General features: G+C 37.2%; 2 protein-coding genes across 2 annotated transcripts; both read right to left on the bottom strand.

The window, feature by feature from the left end:
* Positions 1–531: 531 nt before the first annotated feature.
* Positions 532–1,050, bottom strand: LOC138903349 (secreted RxLR effector protein 161-like). Its single transcript, XM_070191309.1, has one exon. It carries the CDS (start codon positions 1,048–1,050, stop codon positions 532–534), a length of 519 nt encoding a protein of 172 aa, XP_070047410.1.
* A 3,076-nt stretch (positions 1,051–4,126) lies between these two features.
* Positions 4,127–10,546, bottom strand: LOC104093308 (protein STRICTOSIDINE SYNTHASE-LIKE 10-like). The gene is made up of 4 exons (XM_070191311.1): positions 10,314–10,546; positions 9,676–9,964; positions 8,419–8,688; positions 4,127–4,285 (listed from the first exon to the last, which is right to left on the bottom strand). The coding sequence occupies exons 1-4, from the start codon at positions 10,544–10,546 to the stop codon at positions 4,127–4,129; spliced, it is 951 nt and encodes a 316-aa protein (XP_070047412.1).
* Positions 10,547–21,326: the final 10,780 nt, after the last annotated feature.

Raw genomic sequence — 21,326 nt, forward strand, 5'->3', positions numbered from 1 at the left:
CCTTACAGAATTCTCCTTGAAGCGGCTTACACTTCTCACTTATATAGGTGATTCCTCGTGTTATCCCATAGATACACTATTTGATATACTCCGTATCAAACTTAGAAACCATTAAAAAGCCTTAACACTTTATCATTGGTACTGAACATTGTCTCATCACGAGAATAGACCAAAATTTTGACAATGTTGAACCGTCACAAATGACTTTGTTTGATCTCCTTGAACCTAGATCTTGGGATCTCTAGTCTTCTAGGTAAAGTTACCGCCACAGTGACTTGTCCTCGGCCATAGTCCCATTCCCTTTGATGATTTATCATCCGCCTCTCTATTTAGGCCTTTTGTAATTGGATCCGACACATTAACTTTTGACTTTACATAGTCAATTGTGATAATTCCACTAGAGAGTAGTTGTCTAACAGTATTATGTCTTCGTCGTATGTGACGAGATTTTTCGTTATACATAACACTTACAGCCCTTCCTATTGATGCTTGACTATCGCAATGTATGCATATAAAAGCCACTGGTTTGGGCTAAAACGGAATATCTTCCAAGAAATTCCGGAGCCATTCAACTTTTTCTCCAGCCTTATCTAAAGCTATAAACTCAAACTCTATTGTAGAGCGAGCAATGCATGTTTGTTTGGATGATTTCCAAGAAACTGCTCCTCCACCAATTGTAAAAACATATCCACTTGTGGACTTTGTTTCTGATGACCCAGTGATCCAATTTGCATCACTATATCCTTTAATTACCGCAGGATACTTACTGTAATGCAAAGCATAATCTTGGGTATGCCTTAGATACCCCAAAACTCGTTTCATTGCCATCCAATGAGTTTGGTCGGGATTACTTGTGTAACGACTCAGTTTACTTACTGCACAAGCTATATCAGGACGTGTACAATTCATGATGTACATTAAACTTCCCAACACATGAGCACAATCCAGTTGAGATCTGTTGTGACTTAGATTTTTTGTAAGAGCCACATTTACATCAATCGGGGTCTTTGTAACTTTGAAATCTAGATACTTGTATTTTTCAAGTATCATTTTAATGTAATGAGATTTATACAATGCCAGTCCTTGAGGAGTCTTTATGAATTTTAATTCCTAGAATTAAATCGGCAACTCCTATGTCTTTCATATCAAACTTGCTAGCAAGCATACGCTTAGTAGCATTTATATCTACAATGTCTTTGCTCATTATTAACATGTCATCAACATATAAACATACAATGACTATATAATTTTGAGTATTTTTAATGTAAACACAGTTATCACACTCATTAATCTTAAATCCATTTGCCAATATTTTTTGATCAAATTTTGCATGCCATTGTTTGGGTGCTTGTTTCAATCCGTAAAGTGACTTAACAAGTCGGTACACCTTTTTTTCTTTTTCGGGAACCATGAACCCTTCAGGTTGTTCCATATAAATTTCTTCCTCTAAGTCTCCATTTAAGAAGGTTGTCCTCACATCCATCTGATGGATTTTAAGACCATACACGGCGGCTAACACTATTAACACCCGAATAGATGTAATCCTCATTACCGGTGAGTATGTATCAAAATAATCAAGACCTTCTCGTTGTCTAAACCCTTTGGCAACTAATCTTGCCTTATATTTGTCAATAGTACCATCAGCTTTCATTTTCCTTTTAAAAATCCACTTAGAACCCAAAGGTTTATTTCCTCGAGGAAGATCAACCAATTCCCAAGTATGATTACTTAATATGGATTCTATCTCACTATTGACTACCTCTTTCCAATATTGTGCTTCCGAGGAAGACATTACTTCTTTAAATATTTGAGGCTCATTTTCTAACAAAAATGTCAGAAAGTCTGGTCCAAAGGAAGTAGTTGTCCTTTGACGTTTACAACATCTTGGATTTTCCTCATTAATCGTACTTTCCCTTTCTTCTTCTTCTCTAGGTCCCTTAGATTTTTCAGTAGATGACTCACATTCATATTTATACGGATAAATATTCTCAAATAATTCAGCATTATCGGATTCGATTACCGTATTAATATGAATATCAGGATTTTCTGATTTATGAACCAGAAAGCGATATGCCTTACTATTTCTTGCATATCCTATGAAAACGCAATCAATCATTTTTGGTCCAATCTTCACCCTTTTGGGTTTAGGAATTTTCACTTTAGCCAAACACCCCCACACTTTAAAATATTTTAAGTTGGGTTTCCTACCTTTCCATTTTTCATATGGAATGGATTGCGTTTTGTTATGGGGAACTCGGTTGAGTATTTGATTGGTTGTAAGAATAGCTTTCCCCCACAAGTTCTGGGGTTAACACGAACTTATCAACAAGGCATTCATCATCTTCTTTAACGTTCTATTCTTTCTTTCCGCAATTCTATTAGATTGTGGCGAGTAAGGGGTAGTTGTTTGGTGGATAATGCCATATTCCAAACATATTTTTTCAAAATGAGATTCATATTCACCACTCCTATCACTTCTTATCATTTTGATCTTTTTGTTTAGTTGCGTTTCAACTTCATTTTTTGTATTGCTTGAATGCCTCAATTGCTTTATCTTTACTATTAAGTAAGTAAATATAGCAATATCTAGTACTGTCGTCAATAAAAATTATGAAATACTTTTTCTCACCGCGAGATGGTATTGACTTCATGTCGCAAATATCTATATGAATTAAGTCTAAAGGATTTGAATTCCTTTCAACCGACTTATAAGGATGTTTAACATACTTAGATTCCACACATATTTTCCATTTCAAATTATCGCATTCAAATTTAGGCAATACTTCCAAGTTAATCATTTTTCGTATAGTTTTGAAGTTGACGTGACCTAAACGTGCACGTCATAAATTATTTGACTCAAGTAAGTAAGAAGAAGCTTGAACTTTATTGATATCAATAGCTATTACATTCAACTTGAAAAGGCCCTCAGTTAGGTAACATTTTCCTACATACACATCAAACTTACTTATTACAACTTTTTCAAAAACAAAGACACACTCAAATCCATTCTTGATAAGAAGTCCAGCAGAGACCAAATTCTTGCAAATTTCAGGAACATGAAGAACATTGTTTAGAGTCACAACTTTGCCCGAAGTCATCTTCAAAGCTATCTTCCCAACTTCTTCAATTTTTGCTGTTGCGGAGTTTCCCATAAAGATAGTCTCGCCGGGCCCTGCGGGAACATAAGAGGCAAATAACTCTTTGTTAGCACAAACATGGCGAGTGGCTCCAGAATCAATCCACCATACCTTGGTATTTTCTACCAAGCTACACTCAGATAGCATGGCACATAAGTCCTCCATTTCATCATTTTTTTCAACCATGTTTGCTTGACTCTTCTTCTTGTCCTTCTTCGGTACATGGCAGTCCACAACCTTATGTCCAACTTTTCCACAGTTATGGCAATTATCTTTGAACTTCTTCTTGCTCGGGTAATTCTTTGGACCAGACGACTTCTTTCTCTTTCTGTTGCTTGTAGACGCTTTCTCAACAATATTTGCTCCCATTATTGTTGAGTTACCACGAGACTTCTTCTCAGCAGCCTTGTTGTCCTCTTCAATCCGTAGACAAACAATAAGGTTTTCAAGCGTCATCTCCTTGCGCTTATGTTTCAAGTAATTCTTAAAGTCCTTCCACAGTGGAGGCAGTTTTTCAATAAATATTGCAACTTGAAACGCTTCATTTATGACCATACCTTCAATCATAAATTTATAATTAGTAAAATAATCAATATCTTGAATAAGAATATTGACTCTGTTTATACCTTCAGCAAGGAGGTCATGAACAATAACTTGAAATTCTTGGACTTGCGTTATGACAGATTTACCGTCAACCATTTTGAAATCCAGAAATTTGGCGGCTACAAACTTCTTAAGTCCAGCATCTTCAGTCTTGTACTTCTTTTCAAGAGCATTCCACAATTCTCTTGATGTTTCCATGACGCTATAAATATTGTACAAGTTATCTTTCAAGCAACTTAAAATATAGTTTTTCATAAGAAGTCAGAATGCCTTCATGCCTTTGTGATCACGAATCGCTCATTTTCAGGAGTTTCTTCTCCCAGAACTGGAATGTCCTCGCTGATAAAGCGTTGTAAACTGAGTATGGTCAGGTAGAAAAACATTTTCTACTGCCAACACTTAAAGTCCACACGGGAAAACTTTTTGGATTTTTCTGCCGGTGCCATCGCCGGTGCAGGGGTTGTGCGACTTGAAGACGCAGTAGCCATTCCAGCAGTAGTCCCAACAGAACCATTCTGTTGTTCCGTACTTGTTGTCATTTTTTTCTGTAAAAGAAATTGACATAACCAGAATTAGTAAGTCGATGAAATTTTTATATCTTCAAACTGAATACAAACAACCGAGTAGAAAATCACAAGATTTTAATCTCGGATTGAGATTAAAGTCAAAAAGATTTGAATCTCCAAAACGGGAATAGAAAATCGCTAGGATTTTAGTCTCCCACAACAAAAAATAAGATGAACACATAATATAAAAAATATTAAATTCCTTAAGCTTATTATAAACTGTATTCAAAAGTATAATTTCTGCAAAAAAAAATGAAACCAAAAACCAAAGAAAGAAATAGAATGAAATGAATAACGCTCCGAGCCCAACAGAAAACTGTATTTCCTTAAGGAATTAATCCCCTCACTATTGCCCAAGGTTGTTGGATTAATTCCTCCCAAGATAGAACAGAATAACTATTATGTAATACCGGCAATGGAAATTACAGAATTTCGTCGAACTCAACAAAACGGCAGTAAACCACATTGATGTTTACGTTTTTGCTTTTGGAAAACAAATGCAGAAATCCAGAAGAGAGAGGGAAGAGTATACAAATTTTCAGTGGTCATGAAGTGAGACCAAATATTTGAATTTATAGCCAAACAGTCTGGGTTAAATATGTGCGAAAGTACCTGTTCACATGAGGTACTCTTTCGGCAGAAAAATTTTTCTGTTTGATCTCGAATTCAAAAAACGACCGTTAGTCGTTAGGAAATTATCCGTGAAATAAAATCCGCGCAAAAATATCAGAAAAAAATAAATAACGAAAAATGGGAGATAAATTTGGTCCAAAAAATTATCAATCAAATCAATTGACCAAATTCGAAGCCGAAGACAAGCCGAGCGACGACGACGACGCGAGGCACCAGTTCTTCTTAACTCTCTAAGAACTAGAAGATGTGCTTCTCTATATAAGCACAAAATTTTTCTTTCCTTCTTCCGAAGAGGGACAAAGTGCATTAGTAAAGGAAACTATTTCAAACTTTTCGTTTTTCTCCTAATCTTTTCTCTCCATTTCCCATTCACACCTTTTTATCTAATTAGATAAAACAAAAACCAACAACAAGTTCGGTACATATGATTTCTATGCACGGGCTTGAGGGGGAGTATTAGTTTAAACCTATGTATATAATATAGTCGTGTCCCACATTGAAATAGGAGTAATATGTCCTTGTAGTGTATAGCTATAAATAAGGATCTCTTGTATTGTATTTATCATCCAATATCAATAACATATTTTCTCATGTGTTTTCTCACAAATATAATTATTAAAATTTTAAAATGTGGGTCCACATTACTGACCTATATTGGTCGGTAATAAAAAAGTTACTTTGATTAAGCAAGTCTGGCCACTGCGGTCAAATTTTTGACCAATATATCGACCAACTTTGGTCGGTATGTAATTTAAAAAAATATAAATATTTTTTTTGTAGTTTCCGTCCGTTTTGGATAGTTTTTTGGTCGCTTTTGTCGACCGATCAATATGATTTTGGTCGGTTTTTTCCTCATTTCTAGTAGCGTAAGTTATTCTTGCAAATCGAAAATTGGGTAGAATCCAATCGATTGAACTTTTAGATCACGGGAGTAGTGATGCTTCAGGTCTCTCAAAAGTCTAACTCTAGACAGCATTGATGTGAGCAGTCACTCTGTCCTCTTCTTGAACATTGATGTGAACAAGAACCAAATTCTCCTCCATTTTGAAGATTGGGGTGCAACGATTGTAGGCGAAAAGCATATATAGCAGAGTTGTACTTACTGTTCCTCATTTTCCATGTTGCTCTTTTAAGTTCTTCTTTCTGTTTGAGTCTTTGATCATGTGGTACTTTCTTTCACATATCCAAGATTCTTATAAAGAAATGACTTACTATAATTCAAAGTATAATTGTATTATTTCTTTTCGCGATCGAGTGGTATGACACAAGGATCGAGGATGGACCTATTCTATCGCTGATTTCGCATAATCAATACCAACATCTGAAAGTGGTCTGATAAAGAATTTATAAATTACCTTGCTACAAAATAGTCCCCGTGATCATTCATGGTATTTAAGTGATAAAAGTTCCAAAGTTGAGCGAAGAGCAAGAAATCGGGCTTGGAAGCAGGAGTCGAGCTGGTGATCCTTTAAAATGAAAAGATTTTTGTTTTCTTTTTCCTATCTCCGGGATTAGTATTAGAGTTAACAGCTTCGAATGTCCTCATTTATTCATTTTTAACAAGTACTAGTTACTGACATGTGTGTTGCACGTAAGTATTTGAATATTATATATTATTTGTGAGAAGTTTATACTATTAACTTGATTGTTAATTAAGGTAAATATTTCTCACAAAACTATTCATCAAATTATTTTTCTATGAAACTCATCTAATTTTGGAAGATTGAACACTTCAAAGTAGAGAATATACTAACAATTAAAGTCATCTCCTAAAACTCAGAATACATAAGGTTTAAATTTTAGTTTCGCCCTAATTAGCAGTGCTGGTAAACTCACCACCTTTGTCCAGCTTGTAATGTATTTCATTAACCTTAATTAATGTTAAATTACCATCAACTAGTTTCACATTAATTATTTCAGGTAAAGCAGAATAAATAATATAAGCAGAAGCAAGGTAACTGATTTAGTGGGCGTTTGAACATAAGAATTGTAAAATTTCAAAATAGGGGGAAAATTTTTTTCTAGTGAAAATGATATTTGAAATTTAGAGTTGTATTTGGACATGAATATATTTTGGGTTGTTTTTGAAATTTTGTGAGCGATTTAAGTAAAAATTTTGAAAAACATCTTTTTGAAGTTTTTCAAATTTTCGAAAATTTTCAAAATGTATCTTCAAGTGAAAATTAAAAATTAAAAAATTTTATGAACAAATGCTGATTTCGAAAAAAAATATTTTTTTTTGCAAAAAAAGAAAAAATTTCTTATGTTCAAACGGGCTCTTAGGTTCTGCAACTCTTTCCTCTTGCTTGAAAAGGCTACATAAGGAAGGAGAGGGAGAACAATAGTTCCAAGTGTACCTGTCATGATACTGAGGTTGAGTCTAAGATTTAAATTTGATGTATTCTAAATTCATTTATACTTTTTAAAATGAATATAGATCTAATAATTATTCAAATTCCAATGAACTTTTACATATGTATATATTTATGTTCCGGATCGAAAATATTGAGTTCGAATGTAAATGGTGATACTATTTCTTTTAGGCATGAGCAAGATGTTTTGAACATAGGTAAGTTGTTTGTCTCTTTTATTAATCATGACACAGATTTTTGGCTTATTTGGTTGCATCATTCACATGCCTATATATAACTCCTAACCTTTTTCTTGCGGTTAGAACATCCGGTTGATCGAAATTCTTTGCTGGTTTTTCATTATTATCAAATGTTATGTTAGAATTCAGTTCATGTGCAACGAATAAGGCACACATAACCATACATACATCATTCAATGCGTTTTCGGTAAGGTCTCCGTATACTCTACCCTCCAGAGACTCCACTTATGAGACTACACTTGGTATGTTATTGTTGTTGTTAGAGGCGGACCTAGGATTCGGCGGCGCGGGAGCACATAGATATTCAATATAAATTCATCACTGCAGCTTAAAAAGATTGATACGGGGACCTATGCTAATATCTGACTATTTTTTTAAGACATTTGCAAGTATATATAGAGTTTTTGTCGAAGTTTTCGGGTGTCGGTGACCCCTCAACTCGTCATGTGTGTCCGCCTCTGCAGATAAGGTCCGAAGAAGGACCGCATCCCCAAAATGTGTGATATAGATAATTTATCCTAATGCAAATATTCGTGGCTGTTTTTATGGATTGAACCCGTGACTGGTTTCTTAAAGATAATTTTACCGTAGTTCCCAGACTTTGCCGCGATATATTTCATTAACCATAGGAGGATATTTTATATCAATTTCCACAAAAGTTAGTGTTGCTTAAAGAATGAAAAATAATGAAGAAGCCTAAAATAGCCCTTTTTTTGTTTTTCATATATAATAAAAACATTGACACCTTTATTGTTAGGGCCTAAAGTAACAGACTCGACGGCCTTATAAGCCTTCAAATTCCATAAACACCAACAAAATTTTCGAGGAAAAAAGATCCTATATAGAGTCTACCAAAATATTCTTGAACTTCAGAAAACGAATTAGGATATTGAGCTGTGAGATTCAACGATAAGACAACATTCCCAAGCACATCAACCCTTTGTGCTAGCGCAAATATGGTTGGAGTTTGTTGTTGTTTCACGATGTTAACAGCTACACAATAGTCGCCCAAGATCGTCCTCTTTATGTTATCTGGATGTCCAGTAAGGTTTGCGAATATTTCTGTTGAATTCGCTTTTGGACCTTTGAGCCAAAACCTCCTGATTCTGCTAGCAATTATTTCTGTGATCAGAACATATGATCAGAACATAACTTGCTTTGTTCTTATATCATACTTGAAAAATCTCCCTGTTGTATCTCCACTTTGAAGGATTAAATTTATGTCTCTGTCAAAGTAGCGAAAGTTTCACGCTTAAGTCAGGTATATTAGCTGTAACTTGTAACTTGTAAGTTCGGAGACGGATCTAGGATTTTCAGTACATGGACGCACTACTAAAAAAGAGGAGGAAAATAACTCAACCTTTAACCAAGTGCACCATTCAACCTTCTTGAAACATGAGTGCCAACAATTAATATTAAACCAATTTTAGAAAATATGTACATAAAATATCAAATTTTGAGGAGAGACCATGAGTTCACGTACCCTATAATCTCCCCTATAAATCCGCCTGTGTAAGTTCATAATGAAATTTGAGTTTTATGTCTCATAGTTAAGATATTTATACAGATTGGTGCTAGGGCTGTCAAATTTGGCTCAAGCCCAAATGACCCATCCAGCCCGCCCAAAATTGGGCTGGTTATTGACCCACCCAAGGTTAGACTGGTTATTGATCCGCCCATTTATTTAACTTAATTCATCTTGACCAACCCGTCTCAACCCATTTAAAGTTGAGCTAATTTTTAGTCCAAATTGATCCATGATTAACTTTGCCAAAATATCTTAGAAATAATTTTGTTTTTTGTTTGATATGTTATATATAACCATAGCAAAAGAAAAAAAAGTCTTATTTAGTAATTATACAATTTATAAGAAAGCAACACATATTAATTAAAGTTTAATAAAAGTTGGGCGGGTTGAGTTATGACCCGAATTTTAGTCTATCTTAGCTCAAGTAACTTTTGGACGGATCATTTGACTCGCCCAATTATTGACTCAACCCATTTTGACCCGCCCAAAATTGACCCAACCCGCCCATTTGACACCCCTAATTGGTGCTAACTAGTCACCCACCCTTGTTCTGTGTTTACTGATTCATACTCATTAGACATTTACCTATAAATTCATTATTAAGATGACCTGATAAGTAGATTTTACAACATCTCGGAAAATCCAAAGTTCATTGAAAATTGAATGAGCAAACCTGGTGCGAAATATTAATCCTGAATCAATAAAATATATGACTCCCCCTATTTGGTCGACGTCTAGCGCGTCCGCAAAGGCGAAAGGGACGCCATCTATGCCCGAAACAAGTTGTGTGGCAAGGCCTCCGTTTGATCCAACGGACAAGAGGCCATAATTGATGTCAGTAATGTAGAGATCACCAGTTTTGTAATAAAACCCAACGCCAAGAGGTCTTCCACGTGTGATTAGTAAATTTGGGTCATTTGTTCCATCACATTCCTCCTTGGTCCTAAAGAGAAAGAAATTAGAAATTGTAACAATAAAACTTACAATTTAAAACTAGAATGAAGTAAAAGGCCGGTGCACTAAGTTCCAGCTATGCGCGGGGTACAGGAAAGGGTTGTACTATATGGGTCTATTGTACGTAGTCTTACTCTGTATTTTTGCGAGAGATTGTTTCCACGGCTTGAATCTGTGACTTGCTGGTCACATGGCAGCAACTTTACTAATTACGTCAAGACTTTCCTTCAATTTAAAACTAGAATGAAGTGGGGAAAAAATAACAAGTTGTTGTGTTTTACCTTAATGGTGATGTGGTAGCAAAATCAATGAAGCCAATATTTGGACCTTGATATTTGAGTACTCTGCCATCAGCCACACTCGTGTAAGGTCCATTGCCTTTAAGATCAAAAGCGGTAGAGTCAGGGCCGACTGTTTGCTGAGGAAGTTGGAGCTTCTTAAATTGAAGTGGTGGAAGTTGACTAGAGTAAGCAAGGGAAGAAGAGAAGATTAGCACTATCAATATTCCTATCATGTTGATACTTGTTATGATTTGCATGTTTGTGAGGAAGCAATATGAAAAGAATGAACGTTAGTTGGTATTTATAGAAAGTAATCCCTACCCGACCCCTTTAATTTATTTACTCCCTTTGTCCTCAATTATGCGATATAATTTCCTTTTTAGTTTGTCCTAGAAAAAAATTATCATCTTTCTATACTTAAAAAGGATTTATTTCCTCCTATTCATATTAATTGTCGTGGCTACTAAATATATCTAGTCCAAAATAATTGTAGTTTTAGAAAATCATGGTATAATTAATTATTTTTTTCTATTTTGCCCTTAGTTTCTTGATAGTAAAAACAAACTACATAGCATAGAAAACATAAAAATGAAAAGTATTAAATATGGGTATAGTAGTCAAAAAGCCCTCTTATTAATAGTTTCTTAAGAGACGTATAAAAGAAAATTATAACTAACTCAAAATAGATCGGAGGAAATAACTTTAAATTTCCCTTTTATACTTGATAAGATGATTCATAATCACACAACTGTCTAAGACTTATTATTTTTGACCATAGGCTTCAAACGTCTTCATTTCTTTAGTCAAACTGTGAAAATAATTTTTTTTTATTTAGTTTCATATAAGGAGGGGATGGTAGGGATCCTACTTCCCTAGGCATGGGCGAAAGTAGTATGAGGAAATTTATTGCAGGACTGAAGACTCAAGATCAATTCAATTTGCTTTAAGTCATATTTCGTATTATGTATTTGTTAATAGTAGTAGTGTAAGTTTTTGTGATGACCCAAAAGGTCATCTTATATTTTAGAATTCGAATTTGCGCTCTTAAGCCTTAAAAATCTTATTTTTATCCTTCTTGATTTGCGTGCACAGTCCGGACATGTTTCCGAAAAGCTTTTATGTTAAAAATTGATGAAAATAAGAATTTATGCCTTAAAAATTAATTTTAGTTAACTTCGATCAATATTTTTGGTAAACGGTCCCGGATCCATATTTTGACGGTCCCGGTGGGTCCGTATCGAATTATGGGTCCTGGGCGTATGCCCGAAATCGAATTCGGAGGTCCCTAGCTCAAGTTATGAATTTTTGATGAAAATTAAAAGTCTGAAAATTAATTATTTCTAAGAATTGATTTATGTTTGGCATTGTGAGTACCGGGTCCGTATTTTGGTTCCGGAGCCGGTACAGGTTCATTATGATATTTAAGATTTGTCTGTGAAATTTGGTGAGAAACGGAGTTGATTTGTCGTGATTTGGGCGTCCAGTTGAGAAGATAGGAATTTTAAAGTGTTCTTGAGAATTTTATTTGATTTGGTGCTAAATTCATAGTTCTAAATGTTATTTTGGCGATTTGATCACGTGAGCAAGTTCGTATGATATTTTTAGACTTGTGTGCATGTTTGGTTTGGAGCCCCAAGGGTTCGATGATTTTCGGATAGGCCACAGGATGTTTTGGACTTAGAAAATCTGGTATTTTGCTCCAGCAGGTGTTCTGGCATGCCTTTTTGGTATTTTGCTCACAGTATCAGGGTTCTCGTGCCATGGTTCTGGCACCAGTTGCTGCACCACCTGCTCAGCCAGCCAGAGGCAGGGGTCAGGCAGCCAGAGGTAGAGGCCAGACAGTTAGAGGTGGAGGTCAGGCTGTTAGATGTGGAGACCAGCCAGCTAGAGGCCGTCCCGGGGACGTAGTTCAAGGTGGTGGGGCCCAGCCCCGGTGTTATGCTTACCCAGCCAGACTTGAGGATGAGTCATCTGACGTTGTTATCACAGGTATTGTTTCAGTTTGCAGTAGAGATGCTTCAGTTCTATTTAATCTGGGGTCTACTTACTCATATGTGTCATCCTATTTTGCTTCATATTTGGTTGTGCCCCGTGATTCTTTGAGTGCTCCTGTGTATGTGTCTATGCAGTGGGAGATGCTATTGTTGTAGATCGTATTTATCGCTCGTGTGTGATCACCATTGGGAGTCTTGAGACTCATGTAGATCTTCTACTTCTTGATATGGTTGATTTTGATGTCATACTGGGTATGGATTGCCTGTCACCTTATCATGCCATATTAGATTGTCACGCCAAGACGGTGACCTTAGCCTTGCAGGGGTTGCCTCGATTAGAGTGGAAAGGGATTCTTGGTCATTCTGCCAGTAGGGTTATCTCTTATGTGAAGGCTCGACATATGGTCGAGAAGGGGTGTCTAGATTATTTGGCTTATGTCCGCGATTCTAGTGTGGAGGTTCCTTCCATGGATTCAATGCCAGTTATTTCTGAGTTTCCAGAGGTGTTTCCTGCAGACCTGCCGAGGATGCCACCCGATAGGGACATTGATTTGACTCCGGCACTCAGCCCATTTCCATTCCGCCATACCGCATGACCCCGCCAGAATTAAAAGAATTGAAGGAACAATTACAAGATTTGCTTGAAAAGGGCTTCATTAGACCTAGTGCCTCGCCCTGGGGTGCACCTGTGTTGTTTGTAAAGAAGAAAGATGGATCGATGAGAATGTGTATAGATTATCGACAGTTGAACAAGGTCACCATCAAGAACAAATACCCATTGCCGAGGATTGATGATTTATTTGATCGGCTTCAGGGTGCCAAGGTGTTTTCGAACATTGATTTACGATCTGGCTACCATCAGTTGAGGATTAGGGCATCCGATGTCCCTAAGAAAGCTTTACGGACTCGGTATGGGCATTATGAGTTTCTAGTAATGCCATTTGGGCTAACAAATGCCCCAACAACATTCATGGATTTGATGAACCAGGTGTCCAAGCCCTACTTGGATTCCTTTGTGATTGTGTTATTGATGATATCTTGGTCTACCCCCACAACCGAGAGGAGCACGAGCAGCACCTTCGGATTGTTCTTCAAACTCTGAGAGACAGCTAGTTATATGCTAAATTCTCAAAATGTGAGTTTTGGTTGAGTTCAGTTGCTTTCTTAGGTCACGTTGTATTAGCATAGGATATTCAGGTGGATCCTAAGAAGATTGAGGCAGTTCAGAACTGGCCTAGACCCACATCAGCTATAGAGATCCGTAGTTTCTTGGGATTGGCAGGTTATTACCGTCGGTTTGTGGAGGGGTTTTCATCCATAGTAGCCCTGTTGACCAGGTTGACCCATAAGGGTGCCCCGTTCAGGTGGTCAGACAAGTGTGAGGCGAGCTTCCAGAAGCTCAAGACAGCTTTGACTACGACACCGGTATTGGTATTACCCAGAGGTTCAGGATCTTATACAGTATATTGTGACACATCTCGTATTGGTCTGGGTGCGGTATTGATGCAGGGTGGCAAGGTTATTGTATATTCTTCGCGGCAGCTGAAAGTTCACGAGAAGAATTACCCTGTTCATGATCTAGAGTTGGAAGCCATTGTTCTCGCGCTGAAGATTTGGAGGCACTATCTTTACGGCGTTCCATGTGAGGTATTCACGGATCATCAGAGCTTGCAGTATTTGTTCAAGCAAAAGGAGCTCAATTTGAGGCAGATGAGGTGGTTAGAGCTATTGAAAGATTATAATATCACTATATTATATCATCCCGGGAAGGCCAATGTGGTGGCCGCTACTTTGAGTAGAAAGTCAGCAAGTATGGGTAGCCTTGCTTATATTCCAGTTGGAGAGAGACCGCTTGCATTGGATGTTCAGGCCCTGGCCAACCAGTTCGTGAGGTTGGATATTTTTGAGCCCAGTCGTGTCCTAGCTTGTACAGTTGCTCGGTCTTCTTTGTTTGAGCGCATCAGATATTGGCAGGATGACGATCCTCATTTACTTGTCCTTAGAGACACAGTGCGGCACTGTGGTGCCAAGCAGGTTACTGTTGGAGATGACGGAGTTTTGAGGATGCAGGGTTGTATTTATGTGCCTAATGTGGATGGACTTTGTGAGTTGATTCTTGAGGAGGCCTACAATTCCCAGTATTCTATTCATTCGGGCGCCGCCAAGATGTATCAGGACTTGCGACAGCATTATTGGTGGAGGAGGATGAAGAAAGACATAGTTGCATATGTAGCTCGGTGGCTAAATTGCTAGCAGGTAAAGTGTGAGTATCAGAGACATGTTGGTTTACTTCAGAGGTTAGAGATTCCTGAATGGAAGTGGGAGCGTATCACTATGGATTTTGTTGTTGGACTCTCACGGACTCAGAGGAATGTCGATGCAGTTTGGGTCATTGTGGACAGGCTGACCAAGTCAGTGCATTTTATTCTTATGGCAGTTATCTATTCCTCGGAGCGGGTGGCAGAGATTTACATTCGTGAGATCGTCCGTCTTCACGGTGTGCTCGTATCTATCATTTATGATCGAGGTACGCATTTAACCTCGCACTTTTGGAGAGCAGTACATCGTGAGTTGGGCACGCGAGTTGAGTTGAGCACATCGTTTCATCCTCAGACGGACGGATAGTCCGAGCACATTATTCAGATATTGGAGGATATGCTCCGCGCATGTGTTATAGACTTCGGAGGATCGTGGGATCAATTATTGCCCCTTGCAGAGTTCGCCTACAACAACAACTACTAGTCGAGCATTCAGATGGCTCCCTATGAGGGACTATATGGTAGGCGATGCCGGTCGCCAGTTGGGTGGTTCGAGCTTGGAGAGGTTCGATTGTTGGGCACAGACTTAGTACAGGATACCTTAGATAAGGTCAAGATTATTCAGGATCGACTTCGCACAGCTCAGTCCAGGCAGAAGAGTTATGCCGACTGTAGAGTTCGTGATGTTGCATTCATGGTCGGGGAGAGAGTGTTGCTTCAGGTATCACCCATGAAGGGTGTAATGAGGTTCGGAAAGAAGGGCAAGTTGAGCCCTAGGTATATCAGACCTTTTGAGATTCTAGAGAGAGTGGGAGAGGTGGCTTACAGGCTTGCGTTGCCACCTAGTTTAACAGTTGTTCATCCGGTATTCCATGTGTCCATGCTTCGAAAGTATCACGGCAATCCGTCCCATGTGTTAGATTTCAGCTCTCTCCAGTTGGACAAGGATTTGACTTACGAGGAGGAGCCGGTGGCTATTCTAGCCCGGCAAGTTCGCCAGTTGATATCAAAGAGTTACCCTTTAGTTCGAGTGCAGCGGAGAGGCTAGCCTATTGAGGCAGCTACTTGGGAGTCCGAGTCCGATATGCGGAGTAGATATCCCTACCTTTTCACCAGCCCAGGTACTTTTTTACGACCGTTCGAGGACGAATGGTTGTTTTAGATGTGGAGAATGTGATGACCCAAAAGGTCATCTTATATTTTAGAACTCGAATCTGCGCTCTTAAGCCTTAAAAATCTCATTTTACCTTCCTCGATTTGCATGCACAGTCCGGACATGTTTCCGAAAAGCTTTTATGTTGAAAATTGATGAAAATAAGAATTTATACATTAAAAGTTGATTTTAGTTGACTTCGGTCAATATTTTTGGTAAACTGGCCCAGATCCATTTTTTTACGGTTTCGGTGGGTCCGTATCGAATTATGGGTCCTGGGCGTATGCCCGGAATCGAATTCGGAGGTACCTAGCTCAAGTTATGAATTTTTGATGAAAATTAAAAGTCTAAAAATTAATTATTTCTTAGAATTGATTGATGCTTGACATTGTGAGTACCGGTTCGTATTTTGGTTCCGGAGTCCGGTACAGGTTCATTATGATATTTAAGACTTGTCTGTGAAATTTGGAGAGAAACGGAGTTGATTTGACGTGATCCGGACGTCCAGTTGAGAATATAGGAATTTTAAAGTGTTCTTGAGAATTTCATTTGATTTGGTGCTAAATTCATAGTTCTATGTGTCATTTTGGCGATTTGATCGCGCGAACAAGTTCGTATGATATTTTTAGACTTGTGTGAATGTTTGTTTGGAGCCCCGAGGGCTCGATTGAGTTTCGGATAGGCCACGTGATGTTTTGGACTTAGAAAATCTAGTATTTTGCTGCAGCAGGTGTTCTGGCACGCCCTTCTTCGTGTTCGCGAAGGTACTCTCGCGAACGCGAAGAGTAATCTGGTCAGCTGGAAATTTCTTTTTCGCAAACGCGAAGCAATGGGGGCGTTACCCTTCGCGAACGCGACGAGCTCCTCGCGAACGCGTAGTGTTAGGCACACCTGGGGGAGAGTCACTCGTTCCTTCATCGCGAACGCGAGCAATATCTCGTGAACGCGAAGGCCGGGGAGGTAGCCTACGCGGACACGAACACGGTCTCATAAATGTGAAGGCTTGGCAGCCAATGCTCTTCGCAAATGCGACAGTGGCCTCGCAAACGCGATGCACATTGTCACCCAGCACTTAACAGAATCCAAAAACGGGAATTGACCATTTATTTCATTTTCTCAAAAACCAAATGGACTAGAGGCGATTGTCAAGAGTTGTTTTCTTCCTCAAAGTATTGGTAAGTGATTCTAAACCATTTTACTTCAATTACCCATTACATTTTATGAATTATCAACCTAAAATCTAGAGTTTTCATGGTAGAATTAGGGGTTAGTGTAGAAACTAGGGATTTTGGAAATTTGGGGATTTAGACCTCAATTTGAGGTCGGATTCCAAAACCAATTATATATTAGGGCTCGGGGGCGAATGAGTAAATGAATTTTGGTCTGAACTTCGGGTTTTGACCAAGCAGGCCCGGGATCAATTTTTCGACTTTTTGGAGAAAAAATTAGGAAATTTAATTTATCCAATATAATTGATTCCTTTAGCAATATTTGATATTACTGAGTCATTTTTGAATAGATACGAGTGATTTGGAGGTGAATTCTAAAGGAAAAGTTGTGATTGAGAATTAAGTAGCCTTCGGAGCGAGGTAAGTGTTGTGTCTAACCCTGACTTGAGGGAATTAGGAACTTCAGATTATTTGTTATGTGAAGTTCATGTGAGCGGCGTATATGTGAGGTGACGAGTACTTATGCGCCGCCAATTTACATGTTTTCCCTGCTTTTTCCATTTTTCTTATATTGTCTTTTTTCTATGCCTAATTGATACGTGTTTATACTAGTGTTGTTAAATTGATCGTTCTTATCATGTTTACGGATTTTCTGGTGATAATTAGGTATTTATTTCAAGGTTGAGATTGATATTGTGGAACCAAATATTGAAGTAAGGATTTTACTTGTTATCCTATCTCCCTGTTATTATTTATTCATTGCATTATGGTAAGGGAGAGTGTTAATGCACGAAGGGCGATGTCGTGCCATATTATGAGTGTTAATGCACGAAGGGTGATGTTGTGCCATATTGTGAGTGTTAATGCACGAAGGGTGATGTCGTACCATATTGTGAGTGTAAAAGCACGAAGGGTGATATCGTGCCATGATATGAGAGTTAATGCACGAAGGGTGATGTCGTGTCGTTTCTATTGATTTTATGGTGAGATTAAGAGCAAAAGCACGAAGGGTGATGCCGTACATTTTTTTCTTTACTGTATTCGTGCTCCTATTGATTCATATTATATTGGTTGTTCCAGTTCTTATTCTGCTATAGCTCTTTACTTCGTAATTTTCCCCAGCATGTATCCCCCTCCCGATAATTCTTGTCTAGCCCTTCATTACTGTTATTTGTATATATACTGTTAAATTGTACAGGTTGATTTGTAGATGTCTTGCCTTAGCCTTGTCACTACTTTGTCGAGGTTAGGCTCGACACTTACCAGTACATGTGGTCGGTTGTACTGATACTGCACTCTGCACTTTTTGTGCAGATTTTTGTACCGGCTCGGGTTGATCAAAATTTTAGCTGTTGGACCCGCTATCCGGAAACTCAAGGTAGGTCTATCGGTGTTCATAGACCTTGAAGTCCCCGTCTATCTTTTCAATTTTACTGTTTCTTTCATCCAAACAATTGTATTTCTTTCAGACTATTACTTGTAATGAATTCTAGAATGCTCGTGAATTGTGATTCCAGATTCGGGTAGTAGTAATTAATGCAATCTTTATATTATTTTGCACTCATTATATCTCACCTTAGCTAATTTACTGTTATTTACTGAATGGGATAGGAATTGGTTTAATGATTCTCTAACGTTGGCTTGCCTAGCAAGTGAAATGTTAGGCGCAATCACAGTCCTGACGGTGAGAATTTCGGGTCGTGACAGTTTTTTGTGCTAAGATATAGGTGTGGTCTTATCTATATTGCGCCGCAACCGTTTTGGAATCTATCACCACTTGAACATTTGAAGTTACAGTTAGAAAAAAAGCTAGTGAAAGTTTAACAAGTTGTGTATTTGGATAATGTGAATAGTATTATTATTTTTTTTGGAAAAGAAAGGTAGTGAAAAATTGATTTTGTGAGTATATGTTGAAGATTTGAAGAGGAAAAAAAAAAAAGGCACGGCTCATCCACACCCAACTTGGGTGTGTCAGCAATAAATCTTGAATTTGAGGAGTTGGATGCATCAACATTCAAAATGCCCATCCACCATGGTTGCAGGGGCGGCCCGACGAATTTTGTGGCCTAAAGCCAAATTTTATGAGGGGCCTTAATTTTTTTATTTTTTTTATTTGAATTCCATTTTTTTTAGCTTTTTTTAGATGCAAAGTTATTAATAATTTTTTTATAATTAATTTGTTTCTAATAATTTTTTCTCAATTGACAATATAGTTAATTTATTTAACCTCTCTTTAGACATTATTGAGCTTAGTTAAGATTTTATCAATTTTAATTTTGAAAAACTTCTTTCTGCTGAAGTAACGGTAACATGAGTTATTAACATTATTCTATAAGCAATATAGGCATTTGGAAAAGAATCAAATCTTTTTATTTGATTGAGTATATCAATTAAACTGTTATCTTCTAATTGTATTATTTTTCTTAACACTTTTAATTCAGAAAATAATTCTAAACCATTAATATCGGATTAATTATTATGCTTTAAGGAACTCTCAAGATTAAGGCAGTATTTTTCAAATTTCCATTATCTAGTGATCTCAGTTTTTTACGCTAAATAGAAAACAAAAAATATTTTCATATGCTTCGAATTGTTTAAATCTATTTTGAAGTGAAAAAATAGTCTTGTCCACTATGTATAAATAGTAATTAACTCTAAAGGACTCTTCAAGAGATTTCAATATCAATATTCTCGTCAAATTATTTTTTTCTATATATCACACGTTATTTACAAGGTTCGGGTTTGATTTTCATTTCAGATGCAATTTTCTTGGCAGAAATCATACCAGTTGTAAATTCTTTTACCCCTTAAGCTTTTAAGACGACAAGTTTTAAAAGTTTAAGGTGTGACGAGTCAAACAACATCATATAAATTAAAACATAGAGAGTATATAATATAATAGGTGTAATAAAAAATGGGGCCCCCACAAATGTGGGGCCTAAAGCAGTTGCTTTACCTGCTTTAGGGTAGAGTTGCCCCTGCATGGTTGGGCAAAAAAAAAATTAAAAAAAAAAACACAGCTTCAAAAAATTGAACTTAGAAAAACTTTGCTCGAAAAACTCAAACAAACACCAGTTTAAAAAATTTACGGAGAATTATAGAAATAAGTAGTAGTGATTGATTTAGAGCGATAGAAGTTCAGGGGGATAAAGTTGGAATATTTCGCATTAATTCAACAGGAAATTTGACCATTTTCCCTTGCTAAATAGGCTCATATGTTGGAAAGCTTCTACCGCTAGTGAATAAGGGTGTATTTGGGATCAATCTTATAATGACAGAGATATATTTGATCCATTTATAAAGTGAGAAAGAAAATATGTTATAATCCAAAAATTATTTATACCATAATAGAAAAATTCAACCATGATAAAATCCTTTGATACCTAACGACCAAGGCCTTAAAGTACCACCTTTATGAAGATGTGAACCCCATTTGACTTTTCCATTTCACACCAAATTCTCAATTTGCAGCTGATAGGCTATAAGTACTTTATTGTGTATTTTGATGATCTAACAAAGTTAATGTCAAGAACCAGATAAGGAAACTGATACATATTTTCAAGCATGTGGAAATAACCAGACTTCAGCTTGAGAGGTTCGTCAGTCTTTCAGAAGCTAAAGAATCAACAAAGGGAAAAAATGAACATCAGTTCCCTTAGTGATCGTACCAGTCAACCCTCCAACAACTGAAAAGTGGCTGCTTACACACGCAACAGTACAATACAGTGCAACAGTCAACTCCATTGGGAAGGATCTTGTACCCAAGTTGCTTACATCATTCAAGTGATGCCATCAATGTTATATTAACATTAAACCAAAGACAAAACATTACTTGAACACTTAGAGAATTTACTGAGCACTCCCATAGTGATTGATCATCCAGAAAACGATTCTCAAGTGCATCAAGAATAAAGAACAACACTGCTACGGACCAGTTCCCCATATCAAGTTATTATATGTCCTTAGTTGAGTTGTACCTTTGTCAAAGTTCTTACTTGTAATTCCTACTTAGCTTACTTAGAAGCATTGTATAGGGAACTCTTTGTAAATCATAAACCCTTGCGTTTGTGTCTTGACTTGATTTAATCGAGTTGTAAAGTCTATATAATAGAGGTATTACAAAGCTGCTTGTAATATGATTGTTACAAGTTAGTGAGGGATTAAGAAGTTAATTCCTAGGTTACAATAGGTTGTAATCTAAAAGTTTGCTCAGTAGTGAAGTTGAAATCCTACAAGGGTAGGTCGTGGTTTTTAATCCCGTGATCTGGGAATTTTCCACGTAAAAACTCTCAGTGTCATTTACTTACTGTTGTGTGTGCGTAATCTGTGGAAACTAATAGAGAATATGGTTCTCTATATAGTTTGGTGGACCCTCAAATTTTATTAATTGGTATCAAAGCGGGTTCTTTCTATCAGGCTAACACTTAGAAAGGATCCTC

The sequence above is a fragment of the Nicotiana tomentosiformis genome, chromosome 12 (assembly GCF_000390325.3).
Source record: "Nicotiana tomentosiformis chromosome 12, ASM39032v3, whole genome shotgun sequence".
Taxonomy (NCBI): Eukaryota; Viridiplantae; Streptophyta; class Magnoliopsida; order Solanales; family Solanaceae; genus Nicotiana; species Nicotiana tomentosiformis.

Bases quoted from the DNA above. Each gene is read 5' to 3' on its own strand.
- LOC138903349 (XM_070191309.1), bottom strand. From the start codon at position 1,050: ATGATACTTGAAAAATACAAGTATCTAGATTTCAAAGTTACAAAGACC.
- LOC104093308 (XM_070191311.1), bottom strand. From the start codon at position 10,546: ATGATAGGAATATTGATAGTGCTAATCTTCTCTTCTTCCCTTGCTTAC. The intron at 9,965-10,313 runs GTAAAACACAAC...CACACGTGGAAG, and splicing joins GCTACCACATCACCATTAAG to ACCTCTTGGCGTTGGGTTTT. The intron at 8,689-9,675 runs ATGAATTTATAG...ATGTTCTGATCA, and splicing joins CTTATCAGGTCATCTTAATA to TATGTTCTGATCACAGAAAT.